General features: G+C 40.1%; 10 protein-coding genes across 10 annotated transcripts; 6 read left to right on the forward strand and 4 right to left on the reverse strand.

Moving 5' to 3' along the window:
- Positions 1–181: 181 nt before the first annotated feature.
- Positions 182–751, forward strand: RET3 (coatomer subunit zeta; the record flags this gene model as incomplete). The annotated part of the gene is made up of 1 exon (XM_022819628.1): positions 182–751. One exon carries the CDS (start codon positions 182–184, stop codon positions 749–751), a length of 570 nt encoding a protein of 189 aa, XP_022676175.1.
- A 79-nt stretch (positions 752–830) lies between these two features.
- RQC2 (Rqc2p) lies at positions 831–3917 on the reverse strand (the record flags this gene model as incomplete). The annotated part of the gene is made up of 1 exon (XM_022819630.1): positions 831–3917. The coding sequence occupies one exon, from the start codon at positions 3915–3917 to the stop codon at positions 831–833; it is 3087 nt and encodes a 1028-aa protein (XP_022676176.1).
- A 585-nt stretch (positions 3918–4502) lies between these two features.
- PAT1 (deadenylation-dependent mRNA-decapping factor PAT1) lies at positions 4503–7157 on the forward strand (the record flags this gene model as incomplete). Its single annotated transcript, XM_022819631.1, has 1 exon — positions 4503–7157. The coding sequence occupies one exon, from the start codon at positions 4503–4505 to the stop codon at positions 7155–7157; it is 2655 nt and encodes an 884-aa protein (XP_022676177.1).
- A 1388-nt stretch (positions 7158–8545) lies between these two features.
- On the reverse strand, positions 8546–8791 carry EGO2 (Ego2p; the record flags this gene model as incomplete). The annotated part of the gene is made up of 1 exon (XM_022819632.1): positions 8546–8791. One exon carries the CDS (start codon positions 8789–8791, stop codon positions 8546–8548), a length of 246 nt encoding a protein of 81 aa, XP_022676178.1.
- Positions 8792–9046: 255 nt separating this feature from the next.
- Positions 9047–10741, forward strand: KLMA_40334 (uncharacterized protein; the record flags this gene model as incomplete). Its single annotated transcript, XM_022819633.1, has 1 exon — positions 9047–10741. One exon carries the CDS (start codon positions 9047–9049, stop codon positions 10739–10741), a length of 1695 nt encoding a protein of 564 aa, XP_022676179.1.
- A 118-nt stretch (positions 10742–10859) lies between these two features.
- KLMA_40335 (PDK/BCKDK family protein kinase) lies at positions 10860–12398 on the reverse strand (the record flags this gene model as incomplete). The annotated part of the gene is made up of 1 exon (XM_022819634.1): positions 10860–12398. The coding sequence occupies one exon, from the start codon at positions 12396–12398 to the stop codon at positions 10860–10862; it is 1539 nt and encodes a 512-aa protein (XP_022676180.1).
- A 949-nt stretch (positions 12399–13347) lies between these two features.
- Positions 13348–14091, forward strand: ERS1 (cystinosin-like protein ERS1; the record flags this gene model as incomplete). The annotated part of the gene is made up of 1 exon (XM_022819635.1): positions 13348–14091. The coding sequence occupies one exon, from the start codon at positions 13348–13350 to the stop codon at positions 14089–14091; it is 744 nt and encodes a 247-aa protein (XP_022676181.1).
- Positions 14092–14387: 296 nt separating this feature from the next.
- SYG1 (Syg1p) lies at positions 14388–16928 on the reverse strand (the record flags this gene model as incomplete). The annotated part of the gene is made up of 1 exon (XM_022819636.1): positions 14388–16928. The coding sequence occupies one exon, from the start codon at positions 16926–16928 to the stop codon at positions 14388–14390; it is 2541 nt and encodes an 846-aa protein (XP_022676182.1).
- Positions 16929–17715: 787 nt separating this feature from the next.
- HIS1 (ATP phosphoribosyltransferase) lies at positions 17716–18609 on the forward strand (the record flags this gene model as incomplete). The annotated part of the gene is made up of 1 exon (XM_022819637.1): positions 17716–18609. The coding sequence occupies one exon, from the start codon at positions 17716–17718 to the stop codon at positions 18607–18609; it is 894 nt and encodes a 297-aa protein (XP_022676183.1).
- A 793-nt stretch (positions 18610–19402) lies between these two features.
- MET30 (ubiquitin-binding SDF ubiquitin ligase complex subunit MET30) lies at positions 19403–21427 on the forward strand (the record flags this gene model as incomplete). Its single annotated transcript, XM_022819638.1, has 1 exon — positions 19403–21427. One exon carries the CDS (start codon positions 19403–19405, stop codon positions 21425–21427), a length of 2025 nt encoding a protein of 674 aa, XP_022676184.1.
- Positions 21428–24771: the final 3344 nt, after the last annotated feature.

Genomic DNA, 24771 nt, shown 5'->3' on the forward strand with positions numbered 1-24771 from the left:
TAAAAGCATATACGTATATAAAATAATTTAAACAATTGAATCCAAAGGAAAGTCACACAGCAAGACAGTGTTTCATTCACCAATTTTGTGACATTTTTGCTGTTTCAATAACCATTGAGCTATTGGTTACCCATTACAGTACTACTGGTAAACTTGATTTTGAAATTGAAAGAGCTACAATATGGTAAATTTATCTTTGTTCACGGTTAAGGCTGTAATAATTTTAGATGGAGAAGGGAAAAGATTATACTCTAAGTATTTCCATGCACCACATGAACCTACATCACCTGACTCTCTTGCAGGAAGTTCGAAGAAGCAAAAGGAGTTTGAATCAAATCTATTCAACAAGACGCACGGTCAAAACGCAGATATAATGGTATTAAACGACCATTTGGTTCTATACAGGGAATATGTTGACGTGTCTTTGTACTTGATTGGTGGAATTGATGAAAACGAACTTGTTTTGCAAGAGGCCTTCAATGGGTTGAAGGACGCTTTGGAATTGATCTTAGACACAGGGATCGACAAAAGAAATATCCAAGAACATTATGATATGGTTGTTCTAGCTGTTGATGAATTCATCGATGACGGAATCATCCTAGAGACAGATCCAGCCACTATTGCTTCCAGAGTAACGAAACCTCCTTCCAAGGATATTCCTCTAAACATAGAGCTCAGCGAAAAGGGGTTGTTGAGTGCATGGGGATTCGCTAAGAGCAAATTGGCTGAAAGATTACAGCAGGGCTTGTAGTCTGTATAGTAGTTACTTATAGTGAATCACAAAAAATATATATGTACAATATCAACCTTTTTTGAAATACAGACATAAATCATTTCTTAGACTTCTTACCTTTGTTGGATTGCGATGCCTTTTTTCCTTTACCCGACGACGATGATTTGTCATTGGAACCAGGTATAGTAACCTTTAGCTTATCTGAACATATGATAGGTACAATATCTAGTCCTTTGATGAGTTTTATTGCTTCATGCTCCCTTGGCCAATCGAGTTCTTTACTTGATTCACCACTGTCCACTTCTCTGGTTATGAAATAATGAAGGACATCATTTATTGATTTAGTCTTCTTCGCGGTACCGGGTTGGACCTTTGCCTTGTATTTATATTTCGTCAAAGCGGACCATGGTGCATAAACAGGAATTACATCAGAAACCTCGTCCTCTTGGCTTATTGTCCCTTTCAATTGTTGCAATATATGTGCAATATTTACTTTAACTTTCTCTGACTTGTTAAATTGGTGTATGCGACTTTCCTCTTGGCGTTTACGAATCTGTTTTTTGAACTCTCTCTTTTCTGCCTTTTCTAATTCTTCGGTCTTCTTTTGTCTCTCCTTCTCGATACCCTTTAATGTACCAAGGGCCTCCAATCTGGCTAGACGTTCTTCTTCGTCTTGATCTAGGTACTTTCTTTGGATTTTCTTTAACTTACCTTTCTTACCACGAACTTTGGTATTCATATTTTCAACGATTGTAGTAGCAATTGTCTTGGTATCATCTGGCTGTTCATCAGAGGAGTTTGAATATTGCACTTCTTCTTGACTTTGAGAAAGATGTTCTTTGGTGGGAATTTCATCAAAATTGTTCACGTCAAAGCCTAATTGTTCAACTTTCTCAGAGAGATCGTTAACGCTATTATTATCGGTTTCTGTGACTTCAGGTGTTGATTCTGATGGAATTTCTTCTTCATCGGCAGAACTCTCATTGTCTTCGGACTTTTCTTCATCTTCTTCATCTTCTTCAGACTTTACCTTCCATATAAAACCAAGACCCATTACCAATTGAGCAGGTGGTAACATGTTTTTGTCCTTTGGATTTTTCATTCTAAACGAACCTGCGGGTAGTACACCGCCATCAATGTCATCAAACTTTGTTACATTTTTGGCAAAGCACCACCAAGGTGAGGAAGCGATTTTTTTAGACCAGGCCTCGCTTGCTGAATTGACGAAAACGCCAGCTTGCATTAAAGTATTAGGAGGAACTTCCGTTTTGTCGGGATTTAGAATCCAAGCTTTATTATCAAAGCTATTCGTCACCAAAACATCATCATCATTAACATATTTGCTGTATATTTGATCAGTTTCAATTGGACTTTTACCCATAACTACAACGAAACCCTCACTTGAAATAAACCAATAGTACTTTTCAAAAAAGTACGGATTACGAATAGCCTTTAATACATCATGAGAGTCTTTAACCTTCTTCTGTAAATCTTTTTCTATCTTTTGTTGAATACTCTTCAATGCCTTGACAGCATTTTTTTCTACCTTCTTCTGCTTCTCTGATGTTGCCTTCTTTGCATTGAAATAGTTGGAAGCATTGGCAAATGCAGATAATGATAAGTCAACGCTTACCGTCAGATATGAATTCTTCTGAAGAACTTTCTTGTTATGTTTCTTGGAAACCTTCTTGGTTCTTGGGGCTTCTTCTTCATCATCAGATGAATCTGAAATATCCGATATATCTGAAGGGTCTGATTCACTTAAGTCTGATTCGTCAGAGGCACTCTCATCAGAAGATAAGTTTGGTGCAGTATTGGTATTATTATTTTCTTCGCTCTCCTCGGGCTCTTTCGGCAAATTCAAAGAAATTTTGTTGTTGGCTAGATCCATTGGCAATTTTATTAGCTGGGCGATTTTATTCTTGTTCCTCTGTTCATTTGCGATTAATTTGTCTATACTTTTCCAATCCATTTGTTGTTCTAAGAGACTACGAACAGCGCTCATTGCTTCTTCCACCAAATCGGCATTTTCAATTAGAATATTACCCTTTTCTTCATTAGCTTTCTGAGCATCCAGTAAGGATTGGATGATTTTCTCATTATTGGCCTTGGCCTCGTTGATTTTTTTCTTGGCCAAGTAGTCCTGGTTTTGAAGACGGTTGGCATATTTATTGGATTCAATAGTGGAGAAGAACTTGTCAACGACCTCGTTATAGTAGCCTTCTATTTCAATCACATTTACATCAGAGCTGTCTTCAATAAATGGTTTGAAAGGATGGAAGTTGGAGTACGTATATTCCAATTCTGGGCCATCTCTTGCAGGATCATAGAGTTTGTTCTTATGGGTCAATATATACCCTTTCCTAGTTGAGGAGGCTGAGGTGGATAAAAGTTCAGACACATCAGATTCTAGTTGGTTTAACATATTTACAATAGCCGACAAAGAATCCGATGATTTGAAATGCAAACACGACTCGGAGGGATTGATCCCATTTGACTTTAGCACATTTTGGATCAAATCGCTAGATAGATGTGGTGCATGTAGAAACAAAAGTTTCTGTATCGATGGAATAGATCCTGTGGCTTTTGACTTACGAGTTTGTCCCTCGACTGGAACCGCCATGGCCTTTGCCTTCAGTTCTGCTTCGTTAATCCACTCAACTAATTCATCCTCCGAATGCTCACGTTTCTCCACAGGTCTTGGCGCTTCAACGAGTTCCTTGGGGTCAAACATATTGTATACCTGACCCACCTTCATTTCATAATCATCTACAACACGTTGCAAAAGGATGATCTTTTGATCTGCATCCAAAAGAAGCACATTTCCAGCGCTGAAAAATTCTAGTACAAGGTAATATCTTCCATCTGCAAAAGTGAAAACGATAATTCTATCATTAGGAACCTGTCTCACACCAGTAAGTCTTTTCTCCTTCAAATACTGTCTTAATTTAGAAACAAACCACGATGGTGTAGGCGGAGTGGGCCTGGTAAAATCAGTGATGTGGACCCTCAAACCGCAATCGATCACAACATTCAGTTTAGAGTCTGGTTTGCCAAACTTCAACAAAAACTGTCTATTTGAGTCAGCAATGTTGTAGATGTTTCTTAGACGGTACCCAACAACCTTGTCTTCCAATTCCTTGGATATGATCTGCAAATCCAATGCACTTAATCTTTGCTTCATATCTTTGAATTGAATTACGTCTCAATAAAATTTCAGGATGCGGTTCTATCTCAATTGCTGCAAAAATTAGTGGTTTTACCCAATTGTCAGATATTTCTAACTATCTATCACCCAATAGTAGTTAATATCCAATTTGCTTTCTCTTGTTTAAATATAATAGTGGCAGTACTCTTAGTAACCTAGGTTAAGCATATATATTCCTATAAGTCTATCTGGTAAGCATTTAGCGAGATGAGAGACAGCGAAAGGCAAATTGAAGAAAATATCAGGAAAATAATGTCACGTGATACACATATCAGTTTTTGTTCAATAAAACTCACTTTGTACGGTGAAATTTTTCATCAAAACAAAAAAAAAAAACTTAGACTATTTTTTTTGCAGTAAAGGAATATCAGGAATGAATGAATACATATTCAGTATATACACACATTTGTCAAATAGCATAGACGAAAGGAAAGTTCTGTTTATATAGGAAGGGGCAAATAGAATTAGAGCTTTAAAATATCATTTGCTCAAAGTCAAATTGCTAGTGGGTATTTGATTTAACCAGCTGTAATATTTTAGTTTCCTGAATCCAAAAAGGATATGTCATTTTTCGGGTTCGACTCTAGCGGGCGAAAGCCTCCTCGTGAAAGGAGAAAGCAGGGCGAAGAAGAATCGCTTGACTTCGAGGAGACTTATCAAGGTTTGGGTGACTATGAGGAGCCAGAAGATATGCTCAATGACGAGACATTTGGTAATGCGGCTGACTTGGGTACTGATTTTGATTTTGGGTATGGTAAGGGCGAATTGGATGCTGGGACCGGCAGTGCTAGATCTGAAGCACCAGCGCCTGTTTCATATGCGTCAATTGCCAATGCGAAGATGAATAGGGCTCAAAACAGTAAGCCAGGGTTTGATCAGTCTGTTGATATGCAACCTATGGAGTCACTCTGGGGTAACAGTTCCAGTAACAATCCGCAACAACAACAACAACAGCAGCAGCAACAGCAACAGCAAGTGCCACAGCAAGTACCTCAACCACAGCAATTGCAGCAGCCACAGCAGCCACATATGCAAGGTGTACCTGCTCCTGGTATGGAAGGTTTGACGATGCAAGCCTTGGAAAGACAACAGCAAATGGGCATGCCACCTCAACCCGGTTTTTATGGTATGCAGCCACCTCAAGGTCCTCAGAATCCTCAAGGTCCACAAGGACCACAGGGGCCAAACTACGGTTTCATTCCCCAGGGTTATCCTCAGGGCCAGTACCAACAATTCCCTGGTCAAAATATGCCACCTCCTGTCATGCCTAACCAGTTCGGTAACCCTCAGTTCTCTAACCCTCCTGTTAACCCAGTTAACCCTCAGGAACAGTTCCAACAAATGCCTTCCATGATGTACAATCAAAATCAGGCTAATATCCCGCCACATATGCAGCAACCTCCACATATGGCTATGCCTCCTATGCAACATCAGCCTCAGCATCAGGTCCCTCCTCCAAATCAACAAGCTCAACCAATTGTCCACCAGCAAATGCCTATGCAATCTTCTCCGGCAGATAACCAGGCTATCTTGCAATCCAACCGTGGCAATCAAGAGTACCAACGTGTTAATTCTCCACCTGTCCAAACTGAGAGTGAACAAGTCCCAACTCCACCACATACACCAAGGGAATACCGTCGTGGTCCAAGAAGATTCGGTCCTCAAGACCAATTGTCTAACGAGGAGTTGAGACGTTTACAAATAAGACAAGCAAAGGTTGATAAGATTCTAAGACACTCAGGTGTTATGACCCCAAGAGATAAAGACTTCATTACTCGTTACCAATTATCTCAAATCGTCACTGATGACCCATATAATGAAGACTTTTACTTCCAAGTTTACAAAATCATTCAAAAGGGTGTTACAGCTTCAGAGTCTAACAAAGATTCTATCGCTAAGGCCTATTTGGAACACTCTGGTCATAGATTAGGTGGCCGTTATAAGAGAACTGATGTTGCTTTGCAAAGAATGCAATCTCAAGTTGAAAAAGCTGTTACCGTTGCTAAGGAAAGACCACAAAAGAGTAAGGATGGGTTGGATAATGCTAAGGAAGGTGTCTTGGGTAAAATATCTGCTACTAGAAACTCCAAGGCTCCAAGAAAGCAATTGCAAATCCCAACTCATAAAGAAGACTCTCCTGCTCCAAACTCTCAACCAGGATCAGCTCTAGACGAAGTAACTGAATCTTTGCAAGGCGTCGATATTAATTCGAAGAGAAGAAGATCATCATATGCGCTAAGCTCCTCCGTAGACCAACGTTCAGTTTTGACTCGTTCTGGTGGTCGTAAGTTTATATTAACTTTGATCGAAGCCGTTTATGAAGAAGTTCTCGAATTGGAAGCGCAATTAAGATCTGGTCAACAACCAGACAGTACAAAACTATGGGAAGCCCTACATATCGAAGAACATGGTTACGACGTTTCTCCATTCATTTCCATTTTGTCATTCGATAAAGGTGTGAAGATCATGCCACGTATCATGAACTTCTTGTCGAGAGAGGAAAAGATTAAACTCTTCAACTGTTTCTTCAAAGAACTATCTCATCTGAATGTTATTGTTGTCTCATCATATAAGACTACTCCGCTACCAACTAAGGAACAATTAAAGAAGGTTGAACTCTTCCAGTCTATCTTCCTAAAGATCATCGTATCTTTCTTGTCCAGTTCCGCTGAATTCTTGGAAGTCATGGGTCTACTAATAAATGTTATCCAAAATAACAATGTTTCTTTTATTACCACATCCAGAATCGGTTTGAACTTGATCACTGTGTTGATCTCTCGTGCAGCTCTAATGAAACAAGATGTTAGTAGAGGCAAACTGTTATCCTCTATGGAGGTATCAACCTGGAGTGAAGTATATGACAGACTATTCACTGCCTTGGAGACCAAGTTGTCTGCTGTCTTCCCTACACAAGAGTACATGCAACATGTCATTTCGGTCTATGAACAAGAAACTACACAATATGATCAGTCTTACATTTGGCAATTCTTTGCTTCTCTCGCCCTAAGTGGTAAATTAAACCATCAACGTATTCTAATCGATGAAGTCAGAGATGAAATCTTCGATGTTATCTCGAAGGCTGAAGAATTGAAAAACACCGCTCAACAAGATCCAAAACTAGTGTACCAAAGAAACAAGTACTATCAGGATTTGAACTTGTTCTTGAATGTCATGGGACTAGTGGCCCGTGATGGAGAAATCACAGAATTGAAATAGACGACGTGATTATTAAAACGTCCTTTCCGCCACCGCCCCCTACAATTACAGTAAAAAAAATACGATAAATAAAGGGAAAACACGCCCAAAAAATGAAGCTCTGGATAACTTAAGTAGCAATACATACAGCCTTTTAATGTACCATACAGTCTACTATGTGCGTCCTCGTAATTGCGTAAAGCTTGCGCCTTTTCACATCCTTGTATCTCTTAGATTTTGCTTTTCCTTCTCATATAAATAAAATAAGGTTTTTAGTATAAAAGAAAGTTTAGAGATGAGATTAACAATACCTTAATATGCTGTATACTAACAAAAGTCATGAAATAATACTACAAGACCCAACCAAGAAAATCTGCGCGAAGATGAATAATACATCTGCTATTAAGAATAAGACATCTGCTATTAAGAATAAGACATCGTTAGTCGCAAGACTTGTGTTGCAATACCTTGAGGAATTAGGGATAGTGAATAAAGCATCTGAATGTAAATGGAATGACACATCTACTATCAACACCAGTGTTGTGACCCCTGTTCAACAAGAAGTTGCGAAAAGAGTGTTTAAAAAGGACGTGGAAAATCTGGAGATCATATCTCTGGAGATGAACAATGCAGAGAAGTGTATGGTCAATGTTTGTTCTAATGATGAGAGTTTAACGCAAGGAATTTTCCCATACTTATCCTTGTTTAGAAACGACAGTGCGCCTACGTTCCCAATAACGGATGATGAAATTAACAAGCTGTATACGGATGAGGTACGCGAGGTATTTAGATCCAAATTTAAACTACCATCAGGGTCTACTAGCAGACTACAAGAGACGCCAGCGGAGAATAAGGGATCTTTTAAAGAGAGGGTTGAATCTTTGAGAAATCGCGAACAACAACCTTTGAGATCCCCCCAAGTGCCAATAAGAACACCAAATCCATCAAACGCACATATTCCAGGCTTTGAAGATGAGTATGAGGTGCAGAGAGCAGCAGGTATTCCAGTTTCCGGAGAATTTGGTGTACCTGGTTTGGGTATGCCCCTCGGTGGCTATGGTGACAACGACCTATATCCTAATGGCATGAAGTTTCCACAGGACTTCGATCCTTCACAAAGACATCCCAACTCTCGTCCCCAACCTGGCCAAGGCGGCATGATATTCGATCCTTTTAGAGGCCCAGGCCCTTCTCCCAACCCATTGTCTAATTACCCACCCGGAGTTAATCCTGATGCAAACCCATCCTCTGGGATACCAGGAGTCAAGTACGATGATCCATACGGAAGAATCAATCGTCAAGGAGGTGGTGGTGGTTTTATTTAATCGTTATAACCGGACGTAGGTATGTCACAAATCACTCATTATAGTATATAGCAATAATAAATAAAAGTCCGGATTTCTTTCTCGCTATTTTCCGGAATGCGTATATACAGCAACAGTCTTCTCTTCTTTCTTATATATTAAAACTTGGATGTTGTCATATTCCAATAACCCAAATCCTTCGTCATCAAGTTCAACTTGTTGCAATTGTAGCACATCTTCTTTTCTTTCTTTGCCAATTCCTACAGCCTCGATAATTTGACCGTCATTGTCAAAGGCTATCATTCCAATAGCATTGGGGACCATTTCAGCTAGATTGAGACTCATAGACATCGTACACAGATTGGATTGGTTGCTGATTCGCGGATTGCTTTCTCTTTTATTATTTCACTTCGTTCCCTCTTTGAAAGAAGAATGTCTCTGCCTTATTTGGTACCTGCAATGCGTGTTTTATTATTATTATATATAAGTGTTGATATCTCAACAAAACATGAAATTAAGGATTTACCAAGCATAAACAAAGCACAGTAGTGAGGAATAAGGAACAGCGTTATCAGAGGACCTATAGGAGTATTCAAGTTCTACAAGATGAAGGGTCTGTGGCTCATATTCCTGGCCTCAGTCGTAATAATGACTGTGGCCGCGTTTTTCTTCGTTAACCGAGTGTTATCTTTTAAGTTATACAAAAATGGATATCCGATGACGTTATTCATTCTGTTCGTTAACATGTTTTTGTTGCTTTCCATAACCTACCTATTACCTTTAGATGTGTTTTATGCTGCCCAGAGTGTCGGCAAGGATACCCCTCTGGCTCCCAACGGAACAGCAAGCGCGATTTATACGCGAACAGACATACAAATGCAAACGCAAGGCGATATTTTATCTACACCTACCACGTCGCCTAATTTCCACTTCTTATGGAACTTCTTATACTGGTCACAGTTTGTTATATGCTGGTTTATACTTCCAGTATTAATTTCATACGTCGACTTGAAGTATCTTTATCCAAGAGACTCATCGGATTCTTGGACATATATTATGAAAAGGGTTCAAACTGCGATATACATGAATTTGAAGTTCTATGTGTTCTGTGCAATTGCTTTACTGCTAGGTCTTCTCTATCTTTTCATGGCTACAAGACATGGTATTAAAGACATTAAACCATTAATTATTGCTATGTCTCATTTGTATTCTTTGAGTTACACGCTAATTCTTTTGTCAAATGGGCTTGTCAAATTACCAAAATCACTATTGTTACAGGAACAGAATGAAAAGAAGATGTTTGTTAAGTTGAGTCAAAATAATGAAGATCTAAATGAGGCTAAACTTGGGTTACTCGAAGTTGCGGAAAAGATTATATCTCTAAACGTTGAAAACCAAGCGGATCTCGACTTACAGCAAGCCGTTCAAGAATGTCAGATGGAGGTTCAAAGAAAATGCAATGAGCTTCAGCTAACAATACCAAAGCTAAGCACTAACTCGCATGTTCATACTATAGAACTGTCGAAATTAAATAACTATTACAACACTTTTTCAAAGGAATATTATAACTACACGTATCACCAAGCAAACGCTGATGAAATTATTCATACATTGGTAAGGTCTCAAAGCAAAGCCATTTCCATTCCTTTAAACTTATCAGCAAAAATATCTGGTTTTATTTTAATGCTTTTGTCTATATTGGTATTCCTTTTACAAGTTACACCAGTAAAATTCGGACACGCATGGATCTTTATGGGTAAGACTTTTTGGAATTTCTTGCTAGAGATGTCAATATTATTGCATAACACCATATGTTCGTTGTACTCATTGCTCCATGTTAAAATCCATAACTTCCATCTTGTGAGAAACGGAAACAGCAGTCCAAAAAACGCATTATATTTCTCGTTATACTCAAGTCGTTTGCTATTCCCACTATGTTTTAACTACATGACATTGGTCCCCAGAGCTACAGATGTTGAGCACAAATCAGGCTTTGATAAAGTATTATACCACCAATTGGAAAGAGTTCCTTTAGCAAAATTCTTGAATGAGTATTTGCCTATATTCTTTGTGCTTATCGTACCTCTCTCTCAATACTTTGACTTGAAAGACAAGCTCTTGTCAAAGGTATTGGGTGAAGAGTATTACTATCAACTTTTCGGGTCAATAAGTACTGATGACAGGCCTTTGACCACTTCCACGACGCAAAGAACTAGGGTAGATGAGGATTACGAGTACTCTTTACAAGATGGTCAATATCTATTCGAGAGAGCCACGTCAAACTATGACATGCATGTATAATTAAATAGATACGTATAAACCTTTTATTAATGAGTTTTCCGGTGAAATATGTCACCTCTGAAGAATGTCTTGTGCATCCACTTTTCGTATCTTTTTTTCTATTTTGTTCAGTGCACTCTCACTGGAGAGGTTCGCTACTGGTGCTTAGTCTGTTTAAATGTAAATAAACATCGGTCCCAAATCCTTCCATGGACATTAACTTTAGATCCCCACCGAAGTAACGGGCATATAATCTGCTGAGAGCTAGTCCGTAGCCGTAACCAGCCATTGGTATCCTGAAATTTTGACTCAATTCTTCAGACATGAGACCAATTTGTTCATCTTCAGGCATGGTAGTGTAAAGATATGTCCACACCAAAGGCATGTTGGACCTTGCAATACCACCACCTTCATCGGAGATTTTTACCGTCAAGTCTTCAGTACCTTCCGTTATAATAACTTTAATATCAGGGAAAGTCAAATCGTATCTATCCTTGGATTTGTTTTTAGCAATGACTTTCTCTACAGTGGCTCTTAGGGAGTTTTTTAAGGTTTCGAACAACATGTGAATCAAATGTCCTGGGACGTACATGAATTCGATATCGGGTGCTTCGTTCGTGCAACTTGTAGTTCCCTCCGTTGAAGGACGATAGTCCAATGGGAAGGTTAAAAGTTGAACTTTAGGAGCTTCGTACAAACCGTAATGATCTGCACAGATATGACGGGCGTTGTCTATAGCGGATTTTGCCAATTGAGTAATGTTTGTTTTAGTGCATATGATACCAACCCAATTTTCGTCATCTTCATCCATGGGCTCCTGTGCTGGTTGTCTAGCAGATTCCAATAGAGCCAAGTGCTGGCCGATGAGCATTCTTATTCCGATTCTCGAGAGATAAAATCTATCTAAGAAAGACTGGATCGAATCGTCTACGACGTTTTGTTGGTGGGTTTTCTTCCACTTCAACACACCTTTTGCCAACGTTATCACGGTAGCATCGTGACGTTCTTTGATTCTTTGAAGTACATTATAAAAGCTTCTGTTGAAGAGCAAAAGATCAGCGGGCCAAAACTGGTAGAAATCCTGCGACTTGCTCCATTCTTTTACCGTAGAAGCTGGTAACGGCGAAAAGTATTTTTGAGGCAAAGGTACGAGTCCATTAGTGTTTATCGGTTGGCTAGAAGTATGCGACTGGGGCCCAGGAATCTTCATCACAATCCCGTCATCTACAAATTTTTTGTGCTTGCAATAGAGACTATTCTTGGCGTTTTGAGCTTGTTTCATAGTCTCCATTTCCTCCTGTGTAAATAGCATCTTGGCAAGACTATCCACATTAGCAGTCTTCGATCCGTAGAAAAGAGACTGGTAGATAGCACCGTGGTTTTGAGACTCATCATGGCAGAACTCGTAGAGCTCCTGGAAAGACTGCGTGTACCAATCTCTAACAGTGATAACCTCTTCCACCTTGTTCAATTCTCTTGGAAGCGATTCCAACTCCTTGATTCTGTGCGCTAATCGTACAGGCAATTCGTTTAGCAGAAAGCAAGATGCCTTAAACATCAACCCAGGCGTGGGATGTGACCCAAATTGGCACATCTGCCTCAAGGAAACAGCGGTTTGCGGCACCTCCGAATAATGCCATATCTTATTCAAAAGGGAACTTGGAAACTTAACACCCATTATGAATGCACCAATTCGCTGGTTTTGGGTATTTGAAGTGTCGTATATATTTCCCAACAGCTGAATTACCAAAAACCCATCAGTACACACTACTTCATGGTAAGTACGACCCAGGAACAGACCATCATGTTACCATTCTCTCTCTTAGTATTCCATGTTATATATGAACTGAAAAAAAAGCAGGCAGTAAGTAAGGCCCAATCAATTACTACTTCATTGCCTAGGAAATAGCAGTAGCACAAGATGAGTAACGAAAAACAAAAATAATGAAATAAAATAAAATAAAGATAGTGAGTGTCCGGAGAAATTTCAGACCATAATTAGCATACCTCCCGCTGGTTTTTAGTGTGATGTGTCCCATTGGGCGAGCAATATTGTGCGAAATAATACGTAGATGCGAATTTATAGCACTATGTGTTCTATTACGTCGCTGAAAAATTATAATGCGCCAAACCGTAGGCAACTTTTTCGCACTTTACCATTGGCATAGCCGCCGTTTGTGCGGTCAAATTGCAGAATCCGGGGGACGAATGGAAAGATGGAGGGGGTAAACAAAAATCAGAAAATAGTCATACGGAGTAAAGAAGGAAAAACCAAAAATAAAAAAAAATAAAAAAAAAATAAAAAAAAAATATACATCTCTCTTCTATTTCCTAGTTCCGTTTTGAGCCCAGGATCTGCCTGGAGTGGCTAGACTACGAGCTCCAGACAGACACCCAGTTGTGTCACGTGATTTGATGTGTTTTTAGTTTTTGTTTCTTTCGATTCCCAGAGGCTTCGAGATCTTGCATTACGTATTACACAGCATACTCATATATCCACAACAATGGAGCAGAGAGTTTCTGTCCTCATTGAGCGTTGTTCGGCAAGTTGATCTTTTGACTTGGGGTTGAGCATCGTCCTCTCCAATGCAGTAGGGATTCTCATAGTATAATATGCTTCAGTAGTCATGGAAAGGCTTTTGGGAATAGTATACGTTGGTTGTTGGTCAATCTCGGTATATCCAGTCCTTTACAAGAATTGGAAAAATGGGAATGCCAATGCGGTTTCGTTCGATTATGTGGTGCTGAACACCGTAGGATATGTTTGCTTAATGGTATCTATGCTTCTTCAAAAATTGCTTTGGATCAATGATGGAGATGAGAAGGTAACAGCTCCGGAAATTGCTGTGCCAGATTTAGTGTACTGTGGACACGGAACATTTATGTGCTTTATGCTTCTGTCTCAGTTTCTAGTGGGAACCAGCATATGGCGCTTCCCCACAACTATAATCACGCATACTAGGATGCATTACATTTACTCCAGGATATTCAAAATTGTGATGTTTCTTGTTTTCTTGATGACAGTTGTTTTCTTGAGGCAAACCTTGAGTGGAAACATGACGAATGCATTGTTGCTATCCTACTGTAACAAATTATCAATGGTGAAGATTCTGATGTCGCTCACGAAACATCTTCCTCAGGTGAAGCATAATTTTGAGAGGAAAAACATGGCAGATTTCCCTATCCAATCAACATGCATCGATTTTCTGGGAAGCGTGTGCTCTTTAAGCCAATTGATTCTCAGACTTTCATCTAAACCCCAGGGCCTGAGTCTCATGTCATTCGTGACCAACTTCGGTAAAGCAGGTGTCGGTTTAGTAACTTTACTATTTAATATTGTTTATATATCTCAGTGGGTAGCATATACTTAGTTTAGTTTCATGTTATATTCTTATGTTATATAGGAAACAGTCCTACTCTTACATGCACTAAGTGCTTGTGGTTGAAATAAGATGCCAATGATGGGATAAAAGAGTGTGGTTTTGCCTTATTACAGTCCTACATATTTTGTGCTTTCATTTTTATAATGTTGAAAGTAACTTTAAATTCCAAACAGTAAAACCCCACAGCAAAAAAAAGACTAGATGTATCAAACGTGTAGGCATAATTGACACTACTGACTATAAGAACAGAAACGCAAGATTAAAACGACATAAAGCTATATAATCTATACTAAACTTTCAGAATCTGTTTCACTATCAGAAGCTGCTGCAGATTCGTCAATGGGGGCCTCGAGAGGTCTTTGGAAGTCTGTTGCATGGGCCCATGGGATAATTTCAAACACAGATGCTCTTCTTTCGGCACGTGAAACTGAGTGTGCGCGTGGTTGGGGGAGTGTTTCCGACTCTGGATTTGATCTCATGGCAGTCAATAATGCAATATTGTCCATGTTTTCGGCGGCAGCGCTGTACTCATCTTCACGAGCAATTTCACCACCTTCTTCTGTAACTGGGAAAGGTAACTGCCAGTTATCGTCTGTAACCTTGAATAGATGGACATTGGCAACATGTTCATTCTCAACACGTAAAATGACCCAGTTAAAACGTCTGATAATCTCCATTGTCGCTAATGCTAACGACACTAGAGGATGACGAACATAATCCGTGTTATTTTTCACCATATAGAACACCCATTCAAATCTAACAATCACATCAAATAACATAAAGTAATAATAAATCAACGTTCTAAATTTATCGTATTCTCCTGTTTTCCAGTTTTTCTTTCCAGCCAAGTATAAGTCATCCCTCAATAAGAAGTGCTTAGATTTTTTCTGCAGTAAAGACCAATCCATAATTAAATCCCACATGCTTGTTAATGAAGAATTGAGACATCCAAAAATTATGAGAAGATTTCTAAATTTTGGATCCTGAGGCCAACTTTTATACCAATATAAGGATGCATTGAAAATGACACTGAAAGCGTACTTTAGGGCATTTAATAAGTGAGGAAACCAATCATAACTATCGAAGTATCTTCTCAAACATTGAACAAATCTCCAATAGCTGGGCAAACACGATAATATACCAATCCATAATAAGTTTTCGTACCGACACTTATCCTCATTTGAACTAGCGAAACTTATGCAGCCTAAAGTTGCAAATTGTGACATTGAATATGTTAAAGAACAAACAATATCACCCAAAAAGAAGTCACCAAAGTGAACAGGGAAGAATCCAGAGAATATTAATCGGATGAATGTTTTAATAAGGTACTTTCTCGCCTGCCATGTTGCGTCCCAATAAGGCCATATTTGAACTGCTTTGAATTTCCAAAAGAGCAAAATGAAACCAGTCAATAACCATACTAAAACCCAGGGCTCTAGCTTCTCCATAACTAAACTACAAAAGGCCAACAATGAACAAATACAGAGGAAGGTGGTTGCCAGAAAGAATTGAAGCGGGATATGTGTCATTGCAAAATCGTTATTAAACAAGACTGGTCCATTTCTGGAATGTATTTCACCAAACATGATAAATCTGTAGTTAATCTTAACTTTATACCACACAAAGCAGTCTATAACAAACAATAAGCCCATGAAAGTTACATAATGAAAACTGGACCATATTGGTAATATATTTGTTTTCATTCTGTCAGTTGAATGACGAGCCAAAATAACAACCATCAATATAACTAAGGTAAGAGACACTCCCAATAATGTACTGCCTAAAAACATCTGAGACATAGAGGCATTGATCCTATGCACAGTTTGTTCGTTAAAAGAGTACTGTAGAGATAAACTTTTAATTTGTTCCAAGTTGAGCTTTTTGTCCTTTGATGAAGAAGTTAATGTCATAGTATACCAATTTATTGATTGTTGTTCGAAAAAGGTTAATGGGTCTTTCTTCAAATCCTCCTTGTTGTTGCCCTCACCAAGGAAAGTATTCGCATTAACAACGTCTGCATGTTCAATGTTATCCTTAATCAACTTCAAATATTCGTCATAATGACTGAACATCGTAGAGTTCCTTTTGGCATATTCCATGAATCCCCTTAACTGGTGCTGGTGGAGCACCTTATCGAACTTCTTCACGATTTTCCTGAATCCATTGACGTTTAAGTCTCTGTAGTTTTTGAGCAACTGAAGGTAAAGGTAGAAATCCAAAATGGCTTCTGACAATTGCCGTCTGATCTGAGACAATGGAAGTTGGAACGGCTGAGATTGGAATGTCTCTTGTCCTCTAGAACCATGTCTTCTAGTCCTCTTCGATAGCAATGGTGCCTTCTCCTTCCAGGCAACAGGCATAGAAGGGTATAGGTCGTTTACGATTAACCACTGCTTCAAATCGTGCCAGATTTTCTGTTTAAGGGTGTACCTCAAATAAACAGGGCTGAAACCCGGAAATATGGATCCATAAGACTCAGATAGCTGTGACAAGCTCACTTCACTAGTTACACGATTCGCATCCTCCAGTCTGCCACGTTTCTCGGTCTCTAACACATACATGTGGATCTGTCTCTGGAGCTTTAGATATTTTTGCTGATACTTGGAGAGCTGCCATTCATAAAACTCATCGCAATTCTTCAATTGATCACGAATAACCCAATCATGAATAAACTCCCTCACCATAACGTTATCCATGGACCCAACATCTTGCATCCTTCTAATTTTCTGAAACTGCTTGATCTTCTTCTTGCCTAGCTTATAGTTGATGTACTTATCGCTCCACTCAGGAACCTGAGACTCCTGAAGATGCTCTGCGAACTTCATCTCAAAACGGGAAAGAAAAAAATAATGGCTAGGCCACTAGAATACTCAGATAGCTCCACCTGATTAACTATACTTTATTAACGTATCGGTAAGAGTAAGTCTATACAGACGTAGGTGTGCGTTACTCTGCACCCAACTATTCTGTCGTTCGGCATTCAAACCTTTATTATTTAATACTGTAGCACATTTTCATATTTTGCGTCTGCGCTGACAGTGTTAATTTTTCACCGCTTTTATAATGAAAGGACAAAATGCGCGCACGTCACGTGGGTAACATTGAATCAGAAAAAGACGTAGTAGCACGGTAACCTCAGGGTACGAAAGAAAGTCCCTAAAAGCTGGGATTGGCGGCACGCAAGTTCCTGAAATAGCGAAAGGAATTTATGCACTATTCCGAAGAGCTCAGAGCCCGTTAAACGAGAAAAATGGCGGATACACTATTTCTGTTCGAACCGCATATCTCCGAAATATCTCAACAATGTGCGCATCTCTCTCTCTCATCGTCTAGGTAATTTGATTTTTCCGGTTGTCAAAAAAAAAAAAAAAAAAAAAAAAAAAAAAAAAAGATTCAGTTGAAAAGTTGACTCACTTAAGCTTTTTTAAAGCATCAACCATTTATAAATGGTAGGACTAGAAAGAATATCCAGGCACATAAAGATATTGAGTAGTACGGAACTAACAATAATATTAGCACGAGTCTTCGAAACGAGGCATATAGAGAATTCTTCTGCTTTAAATTTTTTTGGGGGATTCAAACGTTTCAATTATCATACTATAAAGAGCCAAGATGGATTTAGTTAACCATCTAAGTGATAAGCTTCTATTTGCAATTCCAAAGAAAGGCCGTTTATATGAGAAGAGTGTGTCTATTTTGAAAGGATCTGATATCAAGTTCCACAGGTCTGCGAGATTGGACATTGCCATCTCTACGAATATGCCTGTGGCTCTAATCTTCCTTCCAGCAGCCGATATTCCAATGTTTGTTGGTGAAGGTAAGTGTGACTTAGGTATTACTGGTGTGGACCAAGTTAGAGAGAGTGAGGTAGATGTGAATTTACCAATCGATCTTCAATTCGGCTCTTGTAAGCTTCAGGTACAAGTTCCTGTGACTGGCCAATATACCGATCCTAAGCAATTGATTGGTAAGACTATTGTGTCAAGCTTTGTGAAGTTGACAAAGAAATACTTTGCCGACCTAGAAGGCGTTCCTGAGTCAGAAATGACGACAAGAGTCAGATATGTTGGTGGTTCCGTCGAGGCCTCATGTGCGCTAGGTATTGCTGATGCAATTGTAGATTTGGTCGAGTCCGGTGAAACAATGCGTGCTGCCGGGTTGACCGACATTGCAACCGTTCTAGAAACCAGTGCCCACTTGATAGAATCAAAGAACCCAAAGGGTGATGTAGAACTACTCAAGACTATAAAATCCAGAATCGAAGGTGTCATGACAGCTCAAAAATACGTCAGTTGTAGTTACAACGCCCCAGAAAGCAAGCTTTCCGAACTACTCAAGATTACTCCAGGCAGAAGAGCCCCAACCATCTCTCAAATTAACGATGAAGGCTGGGTTGCTGTATCTGCAATGATAGAAAGAAAGAGCAAAGGTGACATTATGGATGCTTTGAAGAAACGTGGTGCAGAAGACATCATGGTCTTTGAAATCTCTAACTGCCGTGTCTAAGTATGAATGTCCACCAAAAGTATAGACGAAAATCATATAGTCATATATATACTCATATGTTGAACATTGAAAAGTTAATTCTAATTTTAATCCCAATCTCAATTATCAGTCATATTTGTATTTCTTCAATATATAGAGAATATAATGGGCTCTTGACATCGAAATAAGTCACGTGCATTTACACCCGCTATTACTTTTGCACTGTGCAACCGTAGGATAAAAGATAAAGAGTAGATAACCAGCCGCACAGCAAGGGGTTGCGGCTCATGCTGCATATCCACTCCCACCGTCCCTCCAAGACTCCACAGATTCTCAGGGGTTTCAATACCCCCCGAATGCGCCAATAACTATCGTTTTCCCATATAACCCCGTTGATTACTAGTATATCAAAGTGTGGCTCGATTTGTAGCATTTTGACTGTTTTTTTGTTTATATATTAAATTAGAAAAGTAAAATATATAGAAGACCTTCAGAGTGAGAAGAGTTAAGAGCACTCAAAGAGTGTTTATTCATTCGATAAGGACTTTGGGTTTATAGAAGGAAAGGCTAATCTAACTCAAGAGGTGAAGGAAGATTGTTATATTTCGGTCCTACATTTGAAGGAAGATTTGAACGGCACGGAACCGTCAAATAGAGATCAAGAAGAGTGTTGAAAGAAAAAAGTCAAAAGACATCGCGAAGACTTGACTAACTACTTTTCTCAGGACCGATAAGAGCTATACTCACTGAGAATTTGTTTGTTCGAGATTTTTTGGGGGGAAGAGTTTTAAAGCAGTTAGAGATCGCTAGCATAATGTCAAACACGGAGTTCGACCTACATCAGAGTTGCAAACCTGTATTAAAACGTGGGTTTGACGAGGTAGATGCTGCAACTTTAGTCAATGAAGGAAATGGAAATAAGAATAAAAAGTCGACAGCTTTAGTACGGAATAAAGCATTAAAATCTACTGCGGGGTTGAAAGATGATAACAAAAGTAGTCATAATGGTCATAATAAAAAAGAACAAGAACATGAACATGAAGAAGATGGAGAAGAAAATGTAATACTTTCGAATAAAATGCCTGAGTTTAATTTCATAAAATACTGCTATCGTCACAACCCGGATGTTCAACATTCGTGTAAGGACTCGATGGTATTTCAAGATCAGTTGCGGTTGGAGAGATGGAACCAGAAAATAAACGCTCTGGAGAAAGATTCCGATAGAGACAAGATCAGACAAACGTTACAAAACTTCCAAAATAGCAATGAGAAGATCCGGAAACTCATGCTAGAAGGAATACTACAGCTCTGCTGCTTTCCACAACTATCATATATCGCAGATGAGGTTAAACAGTTGATCAAGATCGATTTCATTTCTACTTTACCAGAAGAGCTTTCCTTAAAAATATTGGGCTATTTAGACTGCCAGTCTCTATGCACTGCTGCACTAGTGTGCAAAAGATGGAAGGTGCTAGCAGATGATGACAGAGTATGGTACCATATGTGTGAACAGCACATTGACAGAAAATGTCCCAACTGCGGATGGGGTTTGCCATTACTTCACATGAAGCGAGCCCGTTTCTTGCCCGTGAACGAGGCGCATGTTTATAACCAAAACGGCACACAAAACAATGCAACAAGTAATAACAATACGAGGGAATCAACTCCAGGCGCAACTGCAACAATAGTGCCATCGACAAGATCGGCCTGCAATCCTGTACCCCAAACTGCTGTAGAGAAAACGAGAGCGAAGAATAGCCGATACTACACCAGGCCATGGAAAGTAATTTACAGAGAGAGATTCCAGGTGGAGTCGAATTGGAGAAACGGGAGATGCAGAATTCAAGTATTCAAAGGTCACATGGATGGTGTTTTATCGTTGCGTTACAACCATAGGCTTCTTTTCACCGGGTCGTACGACTCGACGGTTGCCATTTGGGACACTAAATCGGGGAACTTGATCAGAAGATTAACAGGACACACGGATGGTGTCAAGGGAATATACTTCGACGACCAAAAGATGATAACCGCTTCCTTGGACAAGACTATCAGAGTGTGGAATTACATTACGGGGTCCTGCATATCAACTTATAGAGGCCACCAGGATTCTGTTTTATCAGTTGACTCGTACAAAAAAATCATTGTTAGTGGGTCTGCGGACAAGACCGTGAAGGTATGGCATGTCGAGTCGCGCACCTGCTACACTTTGCGGGGCCACACGGAATGGGTCAACTGCGTGAAATTGCATCCCAAGAGTTTCACGTGTTACAGCTGCAGTGACGACAAGACGTTGCGTATGTGGGACATTCGCACGAACTCATGCATTAAAGTGTTCAGAGGACACGTTGGTCAAGTGCAAAAAGTAATCCCACTAACTATCAAGGACGTTGCAAACCTTGTTGTGGACAAGGACCTCCCCGAGGAACGTCACAATGCGGAGCAAGACCCACAGGCTCTTGGAAATCAGCAAAACCAGAACCAAGAGAACGAACAGGACGACTGCACAGGCGTGCTAGACCCAAACCTCAAATACCCTACCCACCTACTATCCTGCTCATTGGACAACACCATTAAGCTCTGGGAGGTGCGCACTGGGAAATGTGTCAGAACTCAATTTGGTCACGTGGAAGGCGTGTGGGACATTGCAGCGGACAATTTCAGAATCGTGAGCGGATCCCACGACAAGAACGTGAAAATCTGGGATCTACAGAACGGTAAGTGTATACAGACTTTTACCGGCCACAAGGCACCGATAGTGTGCGTTGGTATCGGGGACAGTTCTTTCGCCAGCGGCGACGAGCTAGGAGAGGTGAAGATGTGGCACTTCGATGACATTTGAATTGCTTTGCGGTTCCCGCTCCCGATGCCCCGCTTGCGGTACTAACTCCTACCGCAATTACTACGGCCGATCCAGCCCAAGGCTTAACTAACACATTTATTACTATTAAATTTTTTTTTTTTCTTCGTCCTTCCTTCCTCCCGTCCTCCTACTACTTTCTACTGTTTTTCCTTCCGCTGGGTTCCGCGGCATGGCGTCTCGAGCGTCTCTATAGAAGCTAGAAACTAGAAACTAGAAACTAGAAACCGTCTATATACAATAAGGTGTAATAATAGTATTTTCGTCTACACGTGATACGAGATTCACGTCCCAAGTGCCGCTTCCTCCCTCTATTTCTTTCACTCTGTACTGCACACAGTAAATCAGCAGCACCCACCCACGCTGCTACTCCCCACACACAATACAATATTTAAAAGGAATGTACGTATGTATATGCAAATGCCCGCCATACCCAGCAGGGAACGAGCCCAGCGTATCTCGCTCGTCCCCACCTCTCTTAGCGAGATTCTCGAACTTCAAAGCACTACACACACTACACACCCTCTCCCTCTCGCATTCTCTACATAAACCCGGAGCTGAGCTCCGAATTCCCACCCTGCAGGTCACCTGTCTTTAGGCGTTTATTCTTTCCCTCTCTCTCTCTCTTTTTTTTTTTTTTTTTTTTTTTTTTTTTTTTTTTTTTTGTTCTCTCTTCTTCCTCCTCTTCTTAGCCCACCCACTTAAGGTACTGACATAATATCTGCTCCGCGCATGATATTGTTTTTCAAGAAAAGTGGAAGACGAAAATACCCACAAAAAAAGGGTACTACGCCCGGTCTGTGAGATCGGTGCAGAAAAAAAAGGGTTGCATTTCTTTTAGCGCTTTTTCTCATCACCTCTTACATATTCCACTTCCGCTAGTCATCTGTTCTATACTAGTCATACTTTTCTGCTAGTAACACCAGTACCAGTGGCAACACCAGTGGGAGCATTAGTGGGAGCACTAGTGGGAGCACTACCACTGTGAAAGCAAAACAATAACAGAATGACAGATACACAAACGCCATTTGACCTGGAACATACCCCATTCGAGGGTGGTTTCGAAAAAAAATAAATAAAAAGTAAATAAATAAGGAAGCGGAAGTAGCCGGTTTCGTTTTTACAATTGAAAGGCTAATCTTATTACTAGTGGTATTTACAATCCAGGCAGCAGTGTGTGTGCCTGAAGAAGAATTTACAGTTGAGAATGCTCGAATGCCGAAGCGTACCACCTGTTGGCAGTGTATGTGAGAGAAAATAGAGTATATATTTGTTGTTTATTTTGTTTAATGTCGTTTGCTTTGTACAGTTTCGGAAGATGCAAGAAAGGGTTCAGTTTCAGTGATGTGGTTAGAAGAAACTTGTGTGGGTCCAGGTTTTCGATGGAATTTATTTAATTTCTGTTTTGTATATAATTTTTTTTTTTTCCCCCCAGTCATTTCCCTTCCCCTTCTTTCCTTGTTTTGGAATGGTGAGAGAGCCATAAGGACATTATAGAATAAAGGATACATAATTATATCATTTTCTGTTATATTAGGGATTGGATTTTCTAAAGGTTTGAAAGTTAATAATAATAGTAATAATAAGAATATTAAATATATACCCCGGGGTAATTTTATATGGAATTTTTTGGGGCGTGAATAGAGAAAGAGACGAGACGAGACAGACGGACAAAAGAGTATTAGCAGCGAGGTAGCTAATTAACGAGTGATAGAAGACAAAAAACAAACACAGGCACAGAGCCACAGGAAAGAGGAAGCAGAGAACCGGGGAATGAGCTCGAGATGTACCAACGTGACGCAATACACAATGGACAAAGCGGCAAGTTTAGTTCGTTGAAGTACTTGAGGAAACCTCAAAGAATCACGAACCAGATAGAAAGCAATACTATGAACAATGTTTTGAGGAGGAATACCGACCTGAACAAGAGCAATGTGCTGATGGACCGGGCGCTGGATTCGCTGGCGGGGAAGCCGCACTTGGAAGTGTCTGAGGACGACTTGTCCAAAGATTTGTCGGAACGTTTGAATTTTGACGAGGGTGGAGATCCTTTGGATGTGGGATCTGCAAGTACGGGCAATGAGCCCAGCCTGAGCATGAATGAGTATTTTCCAATAGCTGAAACGTCACAGTCTCCAGCTGTGGAAGAGGAGAAAGAGGAGGAAGAGTGCATCTCGCCCTCACGGCGTCTCCCTAAACTTGACACAGAAAATGACGATGATGACGATGAGCCAGAAGATAGGTATTTACATAGCAGAAGACTAAGCTCCATCTTCAAACCGCCCTCTATCCTACTCACGCGAAGTAAGTCATTGCCAACCTCCCCCTTTGAAAAAAAACCCGACCCAGAAAGACCCCTTTTGTTCAAGAGGTCAAAATCGGTGCATTTTGCTCAAAGCGAGAGGTTCGAGGTTAAGTACTTTAGAGAGGACGAAAGTCCCTTGTTCTTGAGAAATGAGTCTGGAGAATATGGAACCAAGTCCGAAAAATTAAGAAAGAGCAGGAGACACAGGAGGCGGGAGGCTCAAGAGGATGCGGACAGGCTTGAAATGGGTTCAGGACCAAGAAATTTGGAATTGATTAACGGAAATCTGACGTTACGCGGACAAACGCCGACTTCTTTGAAACTAGACGTTTTCGGCATGATGAGCAACCACTTCAAAAATTTTAATAACAATAATGGCGGCTACCATTTCCATTCGCCTTTCAAGCTGAACCAGTCAGACTCGAATTTCAACTTGCGAGCACCTTTCAAACCAAACTTCGGATTTAAATTGGATTCCTTCGGGGATTCAGAGACCGAACTGCCTTTGCGGAACCACGGTAAAATTGGCGATGGAAATGGAGAAGAGGAATATGACATGAACTCCCTTTCAATCGCTCCAAACGATACCAATTTCGGGGATAACGTTGATGACACCAACAACTCCACATTTAATAGAAATGACGATGCTACAGATATGGGATTCCATTACGTGGACTACGACAGGGAATCAAATGGCCAGCCACCAGCTTTTATGAGAAATCCTAATATATCTTCTTTTGTATGTCACCTTCATGACCTACGTCTAGACGTCCGGGGAAATATGCTAATAGGAAATGTATTTGTGCGGAATATATCCTACGAGAAAAAAGTGACAGTACGATACACTTTTGACAAGTGGGTAACTCAAAATGACGTCGAAAGCATATGGGTCAGTCATGACCAGGATTTGAAGATAGCAGGAGGTTCCCTCGACATTGATATCTTCCAGTTTGCCATTGATCTAGGCGAATCAAACGATACCATATCTATTGAATTGTGCATCCTATATCAAACAAGAGAG

This window comes from Kluyveromyces marxianus, chromosome 4, assembly GCF_001417885.1.
Source record: "Kluyveromyces marxianus DMKU3-1042 DNA, complete genome, chromosome 4".
NCBI classification, from domain to species: domain Eukaryota; kingdom Fungi; phylum Ascomycota; class Saccharomycetes; order Saccharomycetales; family Saccharomycetaceae; genus Kluyveromyces; species Kluyveromyces marxianus.